Below are 20580 nucleotides of genomic sequence, written 5' to 3'. Positions count from 1 at the left end.
CTCGCTCATAGGAAATGGGGATGACTAATCATAGCATCATAGAAGGTGAGAAGGGAAGGGACCTCAGGCTGTATCAGTTCCTGCTTCCTGCCCTTGTAAATGAGCCTGGGGAAGGGAGGTGATGGGTTCAGGTTCTTACACGGCAAGAGTAGGTTTTGAACACACGTTCCACTCTAGTGGGTTTCTTTTCCATTGTATAATAACTCTTCACAGGCTGCAATTCAACACTGTTTAATTTCACTAAGACTTACTCAGGCTAATTCAGGAACGTGCCAGGCCAGTGACCCTGTGGGAAGAGCTGACCAGTGAGTATAATAACATTGCCATTCTTATAATCTTATAGCAACTCATTAGCTTTCTTTTTCTTAACAGCATTGTCATATTGTGGACTTGCATTTATTCTGAAAAAGAAGGGGGAGGAGATTTTTTTTTAACATCTTTATTGGAGTATAATTGCTTTACACTGTTGTGTTAGTTTCCGCTGTATAACAAAGTGAATCAGCTATATGCATACATATATCCCCATATACCCTCCCTCTTGCGTCTCCCTCCCACCCTCCCTATCCCACCCCTCTAGGTGGTCACAAAGCATCGAGCTGATCTCCCTGTGCTATGCAGCTGCTTCCCACTAGCTAGCTATTTTACATTTGGTAGTGTATGTATGTCAGTGCTACTCTCTCACTTCATCCCAGCTTACCCTTCCCCCTCCCCGTGTCCTCAAGTCCATTCTCTACGTCTGCGTCTTTATTCCTGTCCTGCCCCTAGGTTCTTCAGAACCATATTTTTTTAGATTCCATAGATATGTGTTAGCATATGGTATTTGTTTTTCTCTTTCTGACTTACTTCACTCTTTATGACAGACTCTAGCTCCATCCACCTCACTACAAATAACTCAATTTCGTTTCTTTTTATGGCTGAGTAATATTCCATTGTATATATGTGCCACATCTTCTTTATCCATTCATCTGTTGATGGACACTTAGGTTGCTTCCATGTCCTGGCTATTGTAAATAGTGCTGCAATGAACATTGGGGTGCATGTCTCTTTTTGAATTATGGTTTTCTCAGGGTATATGCCCAGTAGTGGGATTGCTGGATCATATGGTAGTTCTATGTTTAGTTTTTTAAGGAACCTCCATACTGTTCTCCATAGTGGCTGTATCAGTTTACATTCCCACCAACAGTGCAAGAGGGCTCCCTTTTCTCCACACCCTTGGGGAGGAGATTTTGTCTCTGAAGGGAAGGCAGGCTCTGGCCATTGATCTGTCTATTCCTCAGTAGAAAGGGTCAGAGGTACTGCCATGGGGACAAAGGCAGGGAGTGAGGAGCAGTGTCCCTAATGAGTGGGGTTTACGTAGGTGAAGAGAGAGCGGGAGAGCAGCCTTTCTTCTTTATACTGAACAGCTGCTATGCACTCGGTGTGGAGCTAGTCTCCCAAAGGAATGCGAAAGGACCCAGGGCAGGATTTGAGATTTCAAGGAGTTTCTTTAGAAAGGGGTAGAAAGCAAGGGTGGAAGTGTAGTGGACCCTCTGGAGTACTTTGAGGCTCTGTACTCCTGCAACAACTATGAGACTTTTTACTCCTGCAGCTCAACTTGGCTAGGAGGAGATTCTCCAGCTGACCAGAGGGGAGAATAGCATAGCAGGGATGCAGACTGAAAATACAGGGCTAATAGGGTGCTTTCCCGTGGCAACCGGGTGTCAGGGTGTGGTGGGAGGTATTTATGACCAGGGGTTGGATTTGGCTTTGCCACCCGCTGTCTGTGGGCTGGAGAAAAAGTCAATTTCTCCATTCCTCAGTTTCTGCATCTTCAGTGGAAGAGGATGAGCCAGGAGGTGATTGAAGTTTCTCACCATTCTAACACTCTGTGTGTTGCGGGGCATAGCGGTAGGGCCGTAGGGCTGAGAAGGAGATCCTTCATGTGGAAAACATAATGATGGTTTGGATGCTGAGAAATGGACTAGTTGTGAACTCAGATTTTAATTCTTCTTACAGAGGAGTGTTATTGCTACTGGGTCAACTGTCTGGTTTCAACATGTAGTGCCAGTAATATTGGCTCCTTTGTGGTTCTTTTATTTATAAACTTGGTGCATGAAACTCTTCTTCCTCCTTAAGGCAATTGAGGTAGTTAATCTTCCGTTAATCACTCATGACCATAACGTGCTCTGCAGACACAGTTGAAGTCTTTATGGGCGAGGAGGCCTTGGATGTGACAGAGCTGCTGACAGCTCAGACCCAAGCTGCGTGGGCTTTTTGTTTGTTTGTTTGCTTTTTTTGGTATTGTCTCTGTGGATGCTGACTTTCCTTCTACTGTCTCTGAGAAATATTGCTCACTTCTCTTAGGTGACAAGTGAGGATGGAAAGCAACTCCGAGGCCTACCCTGGGCCTTGTGGTCCCAGCACAACCAGAAGTCCTGGAGGCGGAATCCCTAAAGTTTTGCGAGGAATTGTGAAAACCCTCCAGCTTTCTCCACAGTTACTCCAAATTCCTCAGGTTCCTGGAGATGAGGAAATACCAAGAACATCACTGAGGTAAGCATGTTTTATGTCAGCTTCCCTGTCTATTGGGACAGTTTTTGGGAGGCATGTGGATCTGCAAGTGTAGATGAGGTGGCAGATTCTCTCCTGGGGCTGCTGGAGTAGTGTCATCTTGGGGACCAGCAAGAGAAATGCTTCATCCAATTCGTATGCACTCCTTTTATGGTTGGGAAGACACACTCATCAATCCATAGAATGTGGTCACCTAAGGAGGGAGAAAAGGCAAAGGGCTCAATGTGACCTGCTCCATATTCCATTTGTCAATCATCCAAGTCTGCCATCTTCCTTTTCATGTTCTAAGTTTTGACCTTTTCAGTATGGCTTCCTCTCCACTTGTGCTAATTCATGGAATTCCATCACTTGGTTTTGAAAAATGGAAGTCTTTCTTTCACAAGAAAGCCTGCCATCCCCACCCCTTCCCTGCTCCACCCCATTTTATCCCTGTCATGGGGGGATGTCCAAGGAATGTAGGAGCTCTTATGTCTGCTCTCCAAGAGTAAGTTATTTGGTGTTCTAGAGTGCTTTATTATCTACCCTTCAGAAAATCTTGTTAGTGGATAGATGAGGCTTGGATAAAGCATTTCTGAGGGCAAAGTTGTCACCAGTCTTGTGCACTATTATATCCCCAGCATTCAGCACAGTGCAGGGTATGTAGTGTTCATTCCACATTTCACCCACTCATTCATTCCACACGTTTGTTGAGTGCCCATTTTGTGCCAGATTTCTAAGTGCTGGAGTTAAGGCAGTGAAGAAAACAGACAAAATCTCTGCCATCATGGAGCTTGTGTTCCAGTCAGTGGAGAGCTAAATAACAAATAAATAAGCAAGTAAAATATACAGCACATCAGATGGTAATAAATGCTATGGAGAAAAATTAAGCATAGAGGAGAGATGGTATTTGCTGGAGGAAGAATAAAGCACTCTGACCAAAAAATATTAGAGATGTATAACCCCATGATTTCAATTTATATTTGGAGGCAAGATGTTGAATTGAGAAGTAGGAAAGAAGCCTCAATTCCAGAGTTTTTTCACCTTGTTGCTATGGAGAATTTATTAGCCAGTACTTTCTGTCTGAGGCACTGCAGGGGGCTAAGACTCTACCTAGAGTGGGGAAAGTTTTGTTTGAACTCAGTTCTCTTCTTTGCTTGGTGGCTCCCACACCTTAATTCAGCGCTTTCTGGTGTCAGTTTCCTCATTTTTGAATGCAGAGAACTGTGGATGATAGATCTTGAGCCCTTCTGCTGCCTCGATTAAGTGATAATAAGTCAGTGAAAATGGAAGAGACAAACTTGGACACTCTGTCTCACTATGCAGATATATATGGATGGTAAAGTTGGCAATTCTATGGACCCTCCAGGGACCCGCAGAATTTCTCCAGCTCTCATCACACTAGCCCCAGACCCCTGTAGCTGCCATTCCAGACAGGCCTCTGAGAAGGCAAGAAGAAGGCAGTGAATGCATTAGCACCCTAGAGACTCTAAGAGAATTCAACAAGCTACTGCCTTTGACAAGCATCAGAAGGGAGGAAGATGTCAGCCCATTTCCCATGTTGTGGCCTGGGAGACAAGCTGCAGACCTAGGGGTGGGCTCAGGAGTGGAAGTGGGAGGGGGCTGTGTAGCCTCAGTCCTCCCTCAGTCACAGGAGTGAGGAATCTCCGGAGAACAGCCTGGAAGCTGCAATTGCAACTGGTGTTTTAAAGCAAGGGAGGGAGAAGTGGAGGTGGAAGGGGTTAGGTACCCCTACCCCCATTCCCTCTCCCCGGGACTGGCCAAGGAGTCAAGGGCAACCTCTGCATCACACAGATGACTGGAATTCACACAATTGTTCCCAGCTGTTCTCTAATTCAGGCATTGTTATAGGCCATGTATTTCTTTAGTATATCCCACAGCTCCTAGCCCAGTACCAGGGCCGTCTGCCTCTGACCCAGATCCTAGTTCTGCTTCTGGAACCTTAGGTAAGCTACCCAGTCTCTCTGAGGCTCAGTTTCTCCATCTGTGACACTGAGCTGACAAATAAAGACCTCACGGGGCTGTCATAAGGATTAAGTGAGTCCACACCTGCAGAGTGGTTGCATCTTGGCACTCTGTAATTTAGTTCACTTTCTTCTCAATTATTCCACTTTATTGTTGGCCCTTTACTTTACTTATGTTAAGTAACGTTTATGGCATAGCTACCATGTACAATGCAATTTACTTCCTCTCTATCATTTGCCTTTAACAACACTGGAACTCTTATTATCTCTGAAGATGTAACTCTTCTTATCCTGGTTTCAAAGATGAAGAGGTACAGATAATTTTAGAAGATGGAGTGAAGCTTGTGTCACGATCACAAAATCTCAGAGTTAGAAAACATTGAGAAATCCTCTGGGACCTGTGCTGCATTGTCCCAGTTTCTTGACAGATGGTCACGGAGCATTGGTTTGAATAGGTCTGGTGGCGAGGGCACAGCCCTGTTGTCCCTTATTTCTGACACATCCTGGGGACAGTCTCCTCTATGGACCACCCTCCCCCAACCTCCTGAATCACATACTGTGTCCTTCAGCTCCAGAGTCTGAAATCTGTCGCCCTCCCTTATTACCAGTGGTATCTTGGGCAAGTGTTTTAGTTCTTCTGTGCCTTAGTGTCCTCGTTTGTAAAATGGGGATAATAATAGAAAATGCATCATAGGATTATTGTGAGGATTAAATCATATAACACATGTAAAGTGCTCAGAATAGTGCTTGGCCTATAGTAAACACTCAACAGATATTAATCATTATTACAGCTAACATACAGTTTTATGAATTTGTCCACATGTTTTCTCTCCTCCTTCTCATCAAAGACATTCTTCTGGTCTCTGTCAGAAGGACCCACTGGGTCTCTTCCTAGGATTCCATTTTGCAGGTCTTTTAAAACTATGGTTCCAAAACTTTGACAACATCTACATAAAGCTTCCAAATATCATTCTTTATCATATATAGATACATATATATGAAAGGTCAGACAAAATCACAAGAGATGGGCAGATTGGGAGGTGCCTTGGTGGAACAGTGAGGATCCCTGACTAGAACCAACTGTGTAACTGTGTTGTCTGGCAAACACTTGTCAGCCTTTTTTGTACTTCTATGGACAGCAGGATCTTTGATTAGATTATTGATAAGATTATTAATCTTTATTAATAAGCGGCACATATTTACAGCACACAACCTGATGAATTCAGATATACCCATACACCCATGAAGCCATCACAATAATCAAATTACTGAACATACCCATCACCACCAAAATTCCAGTAAGGTATTCAGTGAGGTGAATGGTAGCTTTTCTAGATGAGGTCAGAAGGAAGGACAGGTTCAGCCTCAGCATAGGCTGTCAGTCATCTAAATCTGGAAAAGTACATCGCTCAAGATAAAAGTGGAGTCTAAACTGAGCTGTCCAAAGAAGGATAAAGAAATGCCAGTGGGAAAAAATTGTTCAATGTCTTTTTTCTAGACATATAGAAGAAGAAGTAAAGAGGTAGAGATGGAAAGGAGGGCTACAGTCCAAAACAGTACAGCAAGCTAGAGATCAAGTCTTGCCATCCACGTTGGGAAGATGACAGGCAGTGTGTACCATTGATGCCGAAGGAAGGGAGGAGTCTTCCCACCTTCCCAGCCCCTCTCCTTGAGAACAGCTAGATTCCTGGTGTATATGGCTGGGGAGAAACTGTACATCACCATAGTCATACTTTGGAAAGTGCCTCTTTATGTCATATCCTAAGTACTTTAGGCTGTGTGGCCAAATCTTTTATGACTCTCCAAGAAAACTGTTAAGAGTGTGCCGTAAATGCTACAATTTCTGACTCTGTCTCTCCTCTCTCCTGCCCTACACCGGGCCACACCCCACTGGGGGTTGCCTATCTGAGCACCACTGGAGTGCGTGGGCAGGCTGTGAGCCAGTGAACCTGAAGGAAAGGCATGAACGTCAGCCTTCTCCGGCTTCCATTTCTTGAACTATTTATTCAGGAGAAAGTCATGATCTTGTTTGAACTGCTGTTCCACGTAGATCTCCACATTTTTTGAGCTGCTCAGAAGTGAACCCACAGCAGGGTGGTGGTCGAGGCACAGTAGTAAGATCCTTCATCTCTCTCTGATGCCTCCAGGATATTCAGCACAGCCTGGTTGTTTAAAAAATCAATTTCACCTTGGAAGTTGTCTTCGAAACCAGGGCCATATGTGCCCCCTTCTCGGTATATGAGAGTCATTGTGTTACCCGGTGTTTTCCTGTACCAGAAGGTATAGTAGTTACTGATGGATTCTCCTTTCATGGAGCACCTGAGGGTGACAGATTCCCCCACAGACACACTCCTTGCTTGGTTTTGAGGCACCAGCGTGACAGCTGACATGACTCCTAGAGAAGAGACATGAGAGGGGCTTAGTGAGGACTGGGGCTGAGATCATTGAGTAACGGGTGCTGTGCTCGAGGGCCAGGCTCTGGCAGCCTTGATGCCTCGCTGAGCCTTGCTCTTTTGAGGTTCCAGGATCTGCCTTACCTGGCCAGAAGAGGGTGAGGTGGATGAGGTAGCAGACCCTCTGCATGGCTCCACTCAGGGACAGCTCTGCCTCCCAACTTGTCCTGTGCCTGGTCCCTCCTCAGAGTCAACACCTTCTCTGTGACGTGTTTGTGCCTGAGGAAACCAGCCCCTGTTGGCAGCTGTTCTGTTACCCAGAGAGGTTTTGTCAATCACAGGAAGCACGCAGAGCCTGCTGACTGTTAATGAGATGACAGTGCCCTTCAAGATCAATAACGTGGTCCAGATAAATAAGGCCAATTGAGAGGAGGTTAACACAGCTTATTTGATTGATCACAAGATTTTTGCTTCCCACCCTAGAAGTTAAGTTTGATATAGTTGCTTCATTTTCATGTTAGAGGTACATGTTGTATGTACTGTGGTGATGTTAAGGGTTAATACCCAGAAGAATTATTGACTTTTACAGCCATAATCAAAAGAACCATCAAAAAAGGAGGTCGATAGTGTGTGCACAAGGACTGTGGGTGTTGTAATGATTGTTGTGTTTACTCCAAACTCCCTCCAGGCAAAGTTGGATAAGGGCGATTCACCCAAGTATAAAAGAGCAATCCAATGAAACACTGTCTCCAAATTTAATGCAGTTCCCTAATCTTTATTGAGCTCATCTATCTTCTTTTCTGTAAGGTTCTTAGGTCACTTATGTTGAATTACACAAAGTAAAGTGTTGTAAAAAACTTAGAAACCACAACTACCTCCCAGTTTATGACAGCCTAAATTTAGATGTACTTCAAAAGAGAGGCATATTTGAATTCTTGGGACCCGCACGTTTGGGTTTCAAGGCCAATAATCTATGAAATATTGAAATTAAACAGGTAAATTAATAATGGAAACTAGAAGGTTGCAGCTGAAGCGGGGAAGAGGGTCACCTGGTAAGCAAAGAGGTGTTCAATATCTGAGGATGGGTGCAGGACCTAAATTCCAACACTAGTGGAGCAGACACCCACCTGAGCTTTCTTGTTTTCCCCAGTGTGACTGGGACCAGACTGGCCTGAGGATTCAGATAGAGGCAAGCTCAAGTTAGCTTGACCTCATGGTAGTTGCTCTCCTTACCCTAGTCATCTCATTTACCCAACTGCCTATCTCACCCACCATTTCTAGAGGACCATTAGCAAGTACCCAAGGTGGTCACGTTCTCTGGTATTACAAAGTGCACTATCTGTACCTGTAGGATACAATGGTGCCTGTTCTCTATAGTGTGTTCAAAGCTGCCAAGGGCAAATTTTCTGGGCTTACTTGATCTTTTTATATCAGGTTGCTTGCCTATTGGCACATCCTATAAATCTAGTCATTTTTACTATGCACCAGACCTTGGGGATTCACTGATGAATGACAGATATGGTCTCTTCTCTCATGGAGTGTAGTTTCGAGCATGAGAGCCAGTCATCACTTAATGATTTGCATAATGAATTTCTCCAGTGCTACAGAGTGACAAGTACTCTACAGAAGCAGAATTAAGATAGCACGTTATGGGGCCAGGATCTGGTCAGGAGGTCAGGCAAGTCTTCCCTGAGGAAGTGACTTTGCAGTTGAGACTTAAAAGCTGAAGTTACCCAGGTGTGCTGGATAGTGTCTGTCCCCCCAGATCACTCTAGTTCCTCCTCTAGGAGGCTGATTTCAATGGACAGCATCCACCTAGTTCCCTTGCTCTCTGGCATCCCGTTCAGTTTGGTCAACGGGAGGCACCATCAGGAGATTGGAGAGAAGGAGGAGGAAGAGGTGGGGTGGTCTTACCCCAGATTCCTTCCTGCTAGGCTGTGCCTTGGCTGTGGCTGCTTTCCTCTGCCAGAGGCTGCAGGTTTTGGTAAAGACTCATGTACTTCATGCTTCAGGCCCAGGGTGGCAGCGATTCTTCTGTTGCCAGACTTAGGGTGTTTCACCGTCTTTTTTTGGTTTCCCGTAACCCAGCTGTATTAGTTTCCTATGGCTGCCTTAACAAAGTACCACAAACTGGATGGCTTAAAACAACAGAGACTTGCTGTCTCACAGTTCTGGGGGCTAGAAGTCTGAAATCAAGGTGTCAGCAGGGCCACGCCCCCTCCGAAAACTTTAGGCAGATCCTTCCTTGCCTCTTCCTAGCAGCTGGTGGTTTGCTGGCAGTCCTTGGTGTTCTTTTGTTTGTTTGTTTGTTTTTGTTTTTTTGCGGTACGCGGGCCTCTCACTGTTGTGGCCTCTCCCGTTGCGGAGCACAGGCTCCGGATGCGCAGGCTCAGCGGCCATGGCTCATGGGCCCAGCCGCTCTGCAGCATGTGGGATCTTCCCGGACCGGGGCACGAACCCACGTCCCCTGCATCGGCAGGCAGACTCTCAACCACTGCGCCACCAGGGAAGCCCCCTTGGTGTTCTTTAGCTTGGCTCGCCTTTCCTGTCACATGGTGTTCTCCCAGTGTCTTTGTCTTTACACTGCTTTCTTCTTACAAAGACATCAGTCATGTTGGCTTAGGGGCCCACCCTACTCCAGTCTGACCTCATCTTAACTAATTACATCAGTCTTAACTAATTACAGCAATTGCAATGATGCTATTTCCATATAAGGTCACTTTCTGAGGTACTGGGGGTTAGGACTTGAACATATCTTTTTTTGAGGGACACAGTTCAGTCTATAACACCTGCCCACACCTTTGCAAATGTCCTTTTCATTAGATTCTTTCTGATCACCCTTTTGACAGTGCCCTCTGTCCCCTGCTGGGACTCTGCTTGATACACCCAGTATCAGGGGCATGTGTAGGGAAAGAACATTCTACATAAGAAATGAGGATGTATTAAAAAAAAAAAGCCTCGAGGCAGGAGGAAGTGCTGTAGGCTTAAAGCTGCATTCACATCAAAAAAACAGTTAGCAGGGCTCAAATAAGCCTGTCTTCTTAGATAATTATTGTTGAATTCTCCCAAATTATTCAGGAAGTCATTCTGAAAAATTCCAAGACTGTGCTTACGTTTATGACTATGATTTCTATCTGCCACAGGTTAGAGGTAATTTTAAGAGTTTTTGGCTAATGAACAAAAACAACCTTCCTCTAGGCCTGACGAGGAGAGAGTCCATATGAACAATAAATCAAAGCAGAGGTGGAAGACAGTAGTGGGGATGGAGCAGGTGATGATTTGGTTTGGTGGTAGCTGGGGCAGGTTGTGGCTAGGAGACGTGCTCTACTGGTCAGGGAGAGTCGGGACCTGATGCAGAAGCTTGGCCCAGGCCTGTGGCAGGAGCAAGACGGAACTCGAACACAAGCATAGCCTATGTGGGGTGCCCAGGTGGAAGGTAGAAAAGTGTTCCTGGGCCCTGCCCTTGGACTCCCTCTTTCTTAGGCTCTACGCAGATTGTGTTCCCTGTGCCCATTCTTTCTGTGTCCAGGTCAGCAATTAGGCCACAGCTTCCCAGGTCCTGGGAGATGTCTGTCCCTTCATGTGACTTCTGGGGAGAGTTAATGTTTCTTTACAGTCTCTGAGGGATAAATGAAATTATATTTGCGAACACTTGGCTCGTTGCTTGGCCATTTGTTAGTTTCCTTCTTTTTTGACATCGTTACATAAAAATCAGGACACCTGCGACTTGGACAGTTAGTAGGAGAGACAAGAGTGCTTTGGAGGGGGCTTTATCCATCCTTTTCCATAATCCCTGTCAGCCTCCCATTCTTTGACATCTTTCCCAATTTTATGTGCTATGAAAATACTGCCTCAAGGCAAGTCCCTGAGGCATCTTTCAACCAGATTGCAGCCCCTTAGCCCCTCCTTTGTAGAAATTCTGGAGTTGCCTTTGTATGTTTTATGATGTGTAAGTGCAGCCTCACAATTGTTGTTTGGTCTGTCTTTATCTCCTGTGTAATCCCCTCAAAGCACCCGTTGAACCCATAAAGGTCCTCAAAAATGCTGATTGAAGTGAAATGATTTCTTCTGCCCAAGAAGACTTGAAAGTGAGTTGCTGTCTACAACACCCCAGGAGCAGAGGAAGACATTAAGGACCTTATTCCCAAGATCATGGCCATAGGAAGGACCCCAAGTCTTTGGGTTGTGGCTCTAAAGATGGGCCATATCGTTACAGAAACTTCTGCCCCCTTCAGCCTTACGAGACAGAAGAGGGTTAAGAAAGGCACTGCTGACCTCAATACACAAGCTGCCACGAGCACTTCTTGCTTTTCCATTAGTATACGGTTGCTAGAGATGGCTGTGAGGCTGAGGTAGTTAATATTTCATTTTCAGAGCCAGGGTGCTGCCTGGGGAGTCCCAGGAAAATCAACATAGATTACATAGCAATGGAGGAAGATGTGTTTATTGGCCTCACTGAGAACAGAAGGAAGAATGAAAGATTTGAAGGGAGAAGGGACCTTTGCAAGCCTTCTCATCCACGTTTCAGCCTTCACTTCCCCATGACCTCAAGCAGAGAGCTGCTTTTCCTGTTTTTCAAGTGAGTTCTTTGAACTTATATGCCATTTCTTTGAATTTGCACAGGCTGTTGAGCTCGAGCAGCTGGGTAACCCCACCTCTGCTCAGACAACCCTCAGATAGAACACCACCTACACACTGGGCTGGAAGGGGTCCTGGAACCCGGGAGTCCTTGTTTTTCACTGCCTGCTCTAGTCTCAAGGGGCAGCTGTGCTGTAGTGGAGAGACCACTGGATTTAGGCTTGGAAGATCTGGGTGTATACCTGACACCACCACTTACTTGCAAGTCACTTAACCTCTCTAAGCCTCCATTTTCTAGACAATAAAATGGGGATAATACTGCCTTGTGTGGTCTTAAAATAATGGCTGTGGATACACCTTGTGACTAATCTCCAGGGAGACCTGCACTTGGGGTCAGCTCACCAGTGTGGAAGGTGGGAGGAAGGGGCAGGCTTTGCTGTGACCTATGTGGACCCAGAGGAGTTGCACCATGGGGAGGGCAGCGAGTAGTAAGTCCCTTCTCTCTCACTGTAGTTTCAAGAATCTCCAGGGAGAATTGGCCTCTACAAGTAAAGTTGTTCTGGAGACCAGGGCCGTAGAAGTCTCCTCGTTGGTTTATAAAGTTCAGGGAACCATCTTGGTCCCTCTGACACCTGTGTATCATGTAATTATTCATTTCCCTGTCCCTGTCATTTGGCACTGCAAAATCTTGCTTCTTCTAAAAGGAACAAACATCTCTTTTTGCTCCAACAAGACATCTGGCTTGATTCCTGAAAAACAAAATCAAGGGAAAAGGAAGAGAGAGGAACCCTATCAGAGCATCAAGGGACTGAGCTACCAGGGTGGGGTTACAGAGCCACCTTCCATTTCCATCTTCCCACCATCTCTCCCAGGAGTCATTTCATCAGGGAAGTCATTTATTCATTCACCCAATTATTGGGCAAACATCCACTGGCTTCTATGGTGGACTCAGTGCCAGGCTGGGCTCCATGGAGGTGACAATGTTTTGGGCTCTCCGGGGCTCACCTGGCCCAGGAAGAAGTGCAGGGCCTGCGGTTCTGAGGCTCCAAGGCTGCTCTTACCTGTGCAGCCTAGTGGCAGGAGATGTGGTACGTGGCTTCCCCTGAAGATTGAAGGGTCTGCTTCCGGGACTGTCTCCTGGCCCTTTCTTCCTCGTCTCAGCCCTTAGTGTCTCAGCGACTCGCCTGTGTGCTCTTGGGCTTGCCTGCGGACAGCGAGGAAATGAGCCTGAATCAGCAGATGTTCTGCCCCCAGAGAACAGCCTCACCGGTAGTACAAACAATCTAGGGACTTTTTCTTCTGCTGCAAATGGCAGCGTCTCCCTCGTAGAGTTGAAACCAAGGTTTTGGCAGGGCAGATGTTGCTATTTAGATTCAGACAGCTTTTAATCTTCTTTCCCCCCTAGTTGTGGATGTTCCTTTTATTTTTTGTTGCAATATATTTATTTTGGATCTTTTATTTATATACCAAGGGAGCTGCTTCCTAGGAAGGGAGCTAGACTTTGCCAAATTGCCCATCTTCCACAGGACCTGAGCCCATAACAGTTGCACAGAATTTAACAGAAAATATGATTGCACTGGATATAATTTTTAGTAACAGTTAAGTGCCTCCTGTAGTACTCTGCCCATATCAAGAGCCCTGTAAGTGTTGACACTGTAATAGAGAAACACAGCACAAAATAAGCATAATGGGGGGATGGGGTAAGTGAAGTGGGCAATGAAAATTAAATGAGAAAAAGCAAAGTTAAAGCATGAAAAAAGGTTTAATGGGATATTGTAGAATTATCTACTGAAAGGACAAAGTAGAACAAACTAAAAATAAAAAGAAAATATAACAGCTTAGATAAGAGGACTGTGGAAGCAGAGAAAAGCTGGAAGGTAATTAGGACAATCACCTCGATGCAGTGGTTCTCAGTCTTGGCCTCACATTGGGATCCCCTGGACAGTTTTAAAAAATACTGAAGTCTGGGTGTTACCCACAGAGAGTGTGATTTAATTAGTCTGGGGTGGGGTCCAGGCATCTGGATTTAAAAAAACTCCTTAGGTAGTTCTGATGTGCAGCTAGGATTGAAAACCACTGTGTAAGAGCATCATTTAGTAAAACAAAGAATACACCTTATATTGCAGTAAAGTCTTATTATAGTGTTGTCCTCTGGGGACAAGGCAAAACCTGTGGCCAGGTGTCACCTGTGACTGGGATGATCTGCCATCTTATCCTTTTCTCCAGGTCCAGCGTGGACCCTCAATAGCTCTCCTCCTTGGTGATGTTTCACTGCCTGTCTCTTATGAATCAGAGGGCATGAGGACCTGCTGAGGTCAGCTTCAGCCATCTCCCTGTTGCCCTGAGCTCCTACAGCAGTGTGGGGCACTTAGTGGGTGCTTAGTAAATAGTTGCTAAGTGCTATGGTCCTTGTCGTTCTGGGTCCTTCTCTGCCAATTAAAATGAGCTAAGTCTATGGGTCTTGGTTCCTCCTCTTAATCCTGCCCTGACCTTCAAGATCTAAATTATACCCTACTCGGCTCCCTCTTGAGAGAACAAATTCAGCCAGGAGAGTCTTCTTGCTGTGATTCTTTAGGTTGGACAACACGTCGCTGTGTGTGTGAAGTGGAATGCAGCCTACAGCACCCCAGATCCACAAGATAATGGGTCCTTGCTGTGTTTCAACTTGTGTTCTCTTTTTCTTCCCTCCCTCCCTCCCTCCTTCCCTCCCTCCCTTCCTTCCTTGTTGTTGTCCTGTAATTCCCAGGCTCACAGCAGAGCACAGTCATCTAAGGAGACCTGCCACAAAGAGTGAAAATGTGTGCAGTGCCCTGAAGCGGCCATGTGTTTTTGGAGGAGGTGAATCACCTTCTGTTCTCCTGGAATTATTGATTTCACAGTGAAGATTTGCTGCCACAGAGCTGTGGGTAGAATGTAAAGTTATTGCCATCTCTGGAACTCCTCTTTGATTTCCCCTGCTTGCTGGAATAACTGTGGGGTTCTGGCTGTCCTCAGGTAGAACATGGAGAGGCCAGAACAGAGCTGTTCATGCTGATAAGAGACTAATCTTATGCCTTTGCTGATAGTAGTCTATTTATAAAAAAACAAACCCCAAATAACTAATTTTGTACTTCCATCCAACAATATCCAGTAGAGAGGAAAAAGCTGGGAAAACTTGGATTGGGCCCAGAGGTTATTAGTTTTAAATGAACGGAATAGAAGCTCCTCCCCCTTTGTAATATTTCTCTGCACATAAGAAAAAGCACTCCCTACTCCCCTCCTCTGAAAGGGAGAAAAATATTTTGTTCAAGGTTCTTGGTTGGCAGTAGGGCTGGGGGACAGGCAAGAGAGACAGAGAAGATAAATGCTTTTCTTTTCTCTCCTTTGGTGATGGGAGTTTATGAAAAAGTAGAATGTCCATGCTTCCATGCTTTTAGGGAGCTCAAATTCTGTAGCTCTGACATCATACAGCCGTGGGATTAAGATCTTACCTTATACATCGTACATCCTCTAACCTGCCAAGTGTTTCCCAGGGTAGAAAATGGTGACAGAACTGGGCTCTCCCAGAACTGCAGGGAAATTCCACAGCCACCAACAAAAACTTGTGTCATCCTTGCGTTTTCTGGTTGGCCTTCCAGCCCAGACACAGTTCCAGAGGTATTTCCTATGCCTTGGGCTCTGAACTAACATACCTACTACTTTTGCTTTGTTTTATCACAGGTTGAGGGGAAAAAAGGAGCGAGGCTGAAAAAATGCTAAAACATGAGGTCAGCTCTAAAGATATAGAGCTTAAGAAACGATGGAAGAGAAAAAAGGAAGCACTCTAGGGTGCTTTGGTTAAGGCAGCTGTGTAGATTAAAAAAAGTGGCCATGAGGTAGCTTTGGGGGCTGGAAAAAGAGACTTCCGAAACCAGTGAAGTGAGAAAGTTAGTATCTGAGTGGATGTTGGTCCTACAGCATCCTGGGCCACCATAACCCAGTGCCCTTGTCATGTCCCAGGAACGTCACTCACTCTGGATCTGCTGCTGCCCCGTTGCCATACTCTGTGTATCTCTGACATTCAAATTGGTTACGCGGGGTTTGTGGCGCGTCTTTGGTGGAAAGGGCCAACGACTGGCGTACATAAAATATTATCCATCATATTCACCATGGCTTGAGACCGTATAGTTAGGAGTGGTTGTTTTATGGTCACCATGGTGTTGCTGTTTTAAAGCCTAGTTTAGAATGCAGGTGCTGTTCTATTCATCAGGGATGTGACAAGTTAAAGGGCCGTTAACACTGAGCTGTGTAATGAACAGTTAGTATGAGTGAATGAAAAGATTACTGAATAGAGATACAAGCTATCCAGTTGGCAGGGCTTCAACTGCCAAGTAGTCTGAGAGTTTGCACACATGCATGACTGAGTAGTGACTGTGAACAGGGAAGTTACCAAAGGAGCGTGAAGGAAGTACCATGGGTGGCAAGGTAGCCCCGCGTGATGAAGAACCTCAGCATCGATCAACTGGAAGTAACATCCTGAGTGAAACTGAGGTCCATGACAGTGCACACAGTATCAATCTAAACTGACGTCAGTGTCCAGTCTGCAGCGAGAAATCAGGGATGCAGGACAACAAAAGATGCAGAAGGAAGGGCACATGCCAAGAAGATGGGCTGGAAGAGCACAGGGAAAGGGGATTTTTGCAAGACTCAGCTGACAATCATCTGTCTCTGTCAGAAAACCTTATTTTTAAGCATGCCAGCTCAAGTCCCAGTTGGCGACCCAGAGGCTGCAGCGTACTGGGAGGAGAACTGTTGCCTCTACTCACGATCTGCTGCGTTTGCGTTGACTCACAACGTGGTTGGGGACTCAGCTAGACAGCACACTAAATACCCAGCAGAATTCCTAAAATCACCATTGGCCCAGAGAACCCTTTGTTAATAAATATTATAGCACAATCTGTGTTTATCCAGGGAAGTGTGATAGGGAAGGGAAACTAGCAGGAAAAGAAAATAGAGTTTAAATGCCACGGCAGTTGAAAATATTTATTTTTACGGAAGAGATATAATCCAGACAATTTTCCTCTTGTTTTGAATGACTAAACCCTAAACTTCAAGCACGTGGAGGCCAATGACAATTTTTTTAGGGCAACCAAGATGAGGAAAAGCAGCCTCTGTGTACACACACCAAAGGGCCATGGGGCCCGCGTCCACATTACAATCAGGGCCTCCTTGTGTGGTCATTGCGGCCCCCGACACACTTAGGCAGATCATCAAGTACAAGAAAGCTTTTAGCTTTTCTCTAGACAGTCTTTAGTTTCCAAGAGGCCTTGGGAGAAGCTTGGAAAGGAACAGGATCAAAATTCAGATGAAGGAGCAGAGGTGCAATTACCATAAGCTATTATTAGAGCAGCTGGCGAAACATCTTTCTGTAAACCAGGGAGTCTTCCTCTTATGCCCTCCTCTTTGGCCCTGAATCTAAATCAAGGAACCAGCATTATGTGGTTGAATCCCTGCTCTGGTTGGGTGGGAGGGTTTCAGGCAAACCCTTGTCCTTTTCTCTTATCTTTTTATTTTAAAGTAGGGAATAGATACAAGTGGGCACTATTGTGAAGAGTAGGTGGTCTATGGCTCTGACATACCAGCCTTGCCAGCTGTGGTGTGGGAAAGTAGGCAATTAATAAAACCTTTGTGGCAGCTCCTGTGACCACAAGAGATGATATTGGCTCCATCTAGCATGTTTAAATTTGAGTATTCACCTCATGTCAAAGTATGTAGCTGTGTTCTCTCATCTGAGGTTGTTCATTTGGAAATACAGAAGGATGAGGCATTATTTCTTTAAATAAAATATTCATTACCATCTGTGTCTCAGTGATCCCTAAAGCAGAAATTCAGTTCACACATTAAATTCAATAATCATATATTCAACACTTACTATGCAACACCCGGTGGAAACTGAAGATGAAACAGACTAAGAATTCCTGCCCTCAAGGGGTTTATAAATTAGGAGGAGCATAAAGGAGGTATCCAAACAATCATGTGAAAAGAGAGAAAACATGAAATGACTCGAGGTAACTGCAGAGAAAAAAATAAATTAAAAAAAAAAAAAAAGAGAGAGGTAAGTGCTAACGTGGTTCACTTGGGGAGAGATCATATCCTCAGAGGCGAGTTTTGCACTGGAGATATAAATTTGGGAGTCCTGAGCACATATGTGGAATTCAACTCTGTGAGCATGAATGAGATCACCTAGGAGAAGATACAGAAGGGAAAAGGGACCTAGGCAAGGGCCCTGGGTGCTCTATATTTAGAAGCTAGATAGAAGAAGAGCCAGCAAGGGGACTGAGAAGGAGAGGCCAATGATGTACAGGAAAATTAGTAAAGTATAGCATCTCAGAAGCTAAGCATGGAAAAGCATTTCAAGAAGGAATGGGTGGGGCTTCCCTGGTGGCACAGTGGTTGAGAGTCCGCCTGCCGATGTAGGGGACACGGGTTTGTGCCCCAGTCCGGGAATATCCCACATGCCGCGGAGCGGCTGGGCCCGTGAGCCATGGCCGCTGAGCCTGCGCGTCCGGAGCCTGTGGTCCTCAACGGGAGAGGCCACAACAGTGAGAGGCCCGCGTATAGCAAAAAAAAAAAAAAAAAGAAGGAATGGGTGGCTAGTGGTGCAGTACACTGCTGAGAGGTCGTATAATTGTTGGCTATTTATTCCTGTGTTTGTTTTATGTCTGTCTCCTCTTAAGGAGGGCAGGCCCCCTGTTTATCTTGCTCGCACATGTACTCAGTGTCTGGCGTGGTACTTGGCACAGAGTAGGACTCAAGATATATTTGTTTCATTAAGGAAGGAAGAATTAAAGCCAGTCTGAGGTGTTTGTATTTAATTAAGTAGGCAAAAAATAGTGTCTGAATAGCATCTTCAGATTCCTAACATGGAGTGTGATCTTAGCAAAAATGCAAGCCTCCTTTTGAAGGCCTGTACAGACCCGCTGGCCTCATGCATACCTCCTCTCATCATCATTAGGTGTCTTCCAATCTGGATGCACAAGAACAAGAAAACAGCAAGAATCCATTGGGTGATTCATATACTAAACATGCAACACCCTGTGGAAACTGAAGATGAAACAGACTAAGAATTCCTGCCCACAAGGGGTTTATAAATTAGGAGGAGCATAAAGGAAGTATCCCAGCAACCATGGAAAAAGAATCATAATCCTGAGAGCAGTGTTAGCCACCAGAATCTCATGAGATATTAATGGTTGTGCCCTTATAGAAAGAATTCTCTGAACCCAATTCTGGGCTAAGTAGGTATATTTACAGCAGGAGTTCTCAGAGCACGTAATATGCTAATAAAGAATTGTGAATATTAAGAGAGATCTATTAAGGTAGAGCATTTGCCAAACTTATTTGACCATGGAATCCTTTTTAATTGCTTAATAACTGTTAACATTTTAAGAGACAGTGACATTATGAAGAACAATTTGGCAAGTGTCACCTCTGAGTTTTTCTGAGAAGAAAAAAAAATCATATCAAATTCCTTTTTAGTTGACATGGGGAGAAACTCTCCATGTTGGATACAAATTACATGGGTGGAGTCAAAGAGTATGATAGGTTGTATCATTATTATTCTCAAGTATTTGATCCTCCCTTTTATATGAGAGGATTATCAGTCCCTGCCACTGCTTCATGTCCTGCCAGTGTCTTCTGTGGGGGGGGCATGAGTCCCTTCCCAGCTGATTTTGAGTGTGGTCATGGAAAGGCTTTAGTCAGTGAACATGGGTGGACATGATGTATGCCATGTCTGAGCAGATGCTCTAAGGAGCACTCTGAGTTTCTATCAGCAGCTCTCTTGTTCTTCTTCCTCTGTCATGAGAACAGTGTGTCCCAAATAGTGAGTTATCTTTCAGTCTGGTTTCTGGAATGGGAAGACTCAGAGAGCAGAACTTAGCAGACACCTTGTAGCCATCGACTTGTAGTAAAAGCAGGAGCAAAAAATAAAAGTTCGTTGTTTAAGCTATTGAGATATTGGTGCTGTTTGTTACTGCAGCAGAGTTGACTAATACAAAGAGGGAAATATGGAAGGCTGTTATAAACATGACAGTTTCTTTCCAGAGCTCCCAGAAGAGATAAAACCCTGGAGGAGAAGCAGAAAACAGAATGGCTTAGTTTGTAGCTGAATTTTTTACGCTTCACAGGAGAAAAGTTGTACTTCTGTTCTGATGAAAAACAACTTCATGAAAGAAGAAAACTACATCAGCTTAGATAAAGATTTGTAGACTTAGTGAAGACTGTAGATGCTGGCATATCCGAGAAGAAATCTCAATATTTCAAGCTGAATGAAATCAAAGGACACACAGAAGTGGAAGTTGATAACCAGTCCCACTGGCACTACTTGCCTCCCTGTAGAGCACATTACTTTCTTAATTGTCTCTTCAGATTTCCTCACAGTTCCCATTAACAGGATGGGAAGAGGTCAGTGCCCCACAGCACCAAATTCTGGAAAATCCCAGAGGTTTGGGAGGGATCTTTTTTTTTTTTTTTTTTGCGGTACGCGGGCCTCTCACTGCTGTGGCCTCTCCCGTTGCGGAGCACAGGCTCCGGACGCGCAGGCTCAGCGGCCATGGCTCATGGGCCCAGCCGCTCCGCGGCATGCGGGATCCTCCCGTACCGGGGCACGAACCCGCGTCCCCTGCATCGGCAGGCGGACTCTCAACCACAGCGCCACCAGGGAAGCCCGGGAGGGCTCTTTAATAAGAACAAAAAGTTAAAGGGAGTGACCATTATCCTAGGAAATAATGTTCTTCTTTCCCTCTCCCCTTCCTCTTTGCTCTTCTTAATTCTTTATCTCCTAAACCCATACCACTCCCATTTAGCTGGTCTATTTTGTGGTGTGCACAGTAGCAGTCCTTTGGAAATCTCTAAGCTGTGTTTGGCAGGGAATTTGCTACATCTGTGGTTAAAGAGCCCCAGTGAAATCTCTGATAGACATTAGTTTCCCCACAAAAAGACTGATTTGTTTAGTCTAGGTTCAGTATTTTTCCATTTTCAGTTTGTTTGTTTAAATTGAAGACATCATATAGCCAAATGTGTGTGTGTGTATGTGTGTGCGTGTGCATATGTGTATTTAACTATCAAGGATTCTCATCTTC

At 45.1% G+C, this 20580-nt stretch overlaps 2 protein-coding genes across 2 annotated transcripts in view; one reads left to right on the top strand and one right to left on the bottom strand.

Moving 5' to 3' along the window:
• Positions 1 to 7167, bottom strand: part of LOC105747742 (T cell receptor alpha chain MC.7.G5-like) — a 55648-nt gene extending 48481 nt beyond the window's left edge. Inside the window, exons 1-2 of the mRNA XM_012537928.3 lie at positions 7049 to 7167; positions 6600 to 6906 (exon numbers count right to left, since the gene is read on the bottom strand). Coding sequence (XP_012393382.1) covers positions 6600 to 6906; positions 7049 to 7094 — 353 coding nt within the window. The 5' untranslated portion in view covers positions 7095 to 7167. The remainder of the gene's footprint in view (positions 1 to 6599; positions 6907 to 7048) is intronic.
• Positions 1 to 20580, top strand: part of SALL2 (spalt like transcription factor 2) — a 915550-nt gene that overhangs the window by 56907 nt on the left and 838063 nt on the right. The window contains exons 3-4 of the transcript XR_007475760.1: positions 2344 to 2532; positions 14229 to 17062. The gene's annotated coding sequence lies outside the window, so the exon portion shown is untranslated. Of the gene's footprint in view, positions 1 to 2343; positions 2533 to 14228 lie in introns of the transcript that reaches the window.

Source organism: Orcinus orca, chromosome 2 (assembly GCF_937001465.1).
Source record: "Orcinus orca chromosome 2, mOrcOrc1.1, whole genome shotgun sequence".
NCBI lineage: Eukaryota > Metazoa > Chordata > Mammalia > Artiodactyla > Delphinidae > Orcinus > Orcinus orca.
This window is presented reverse-complemented; position numbering and strand designations above follow the sequence as displayed.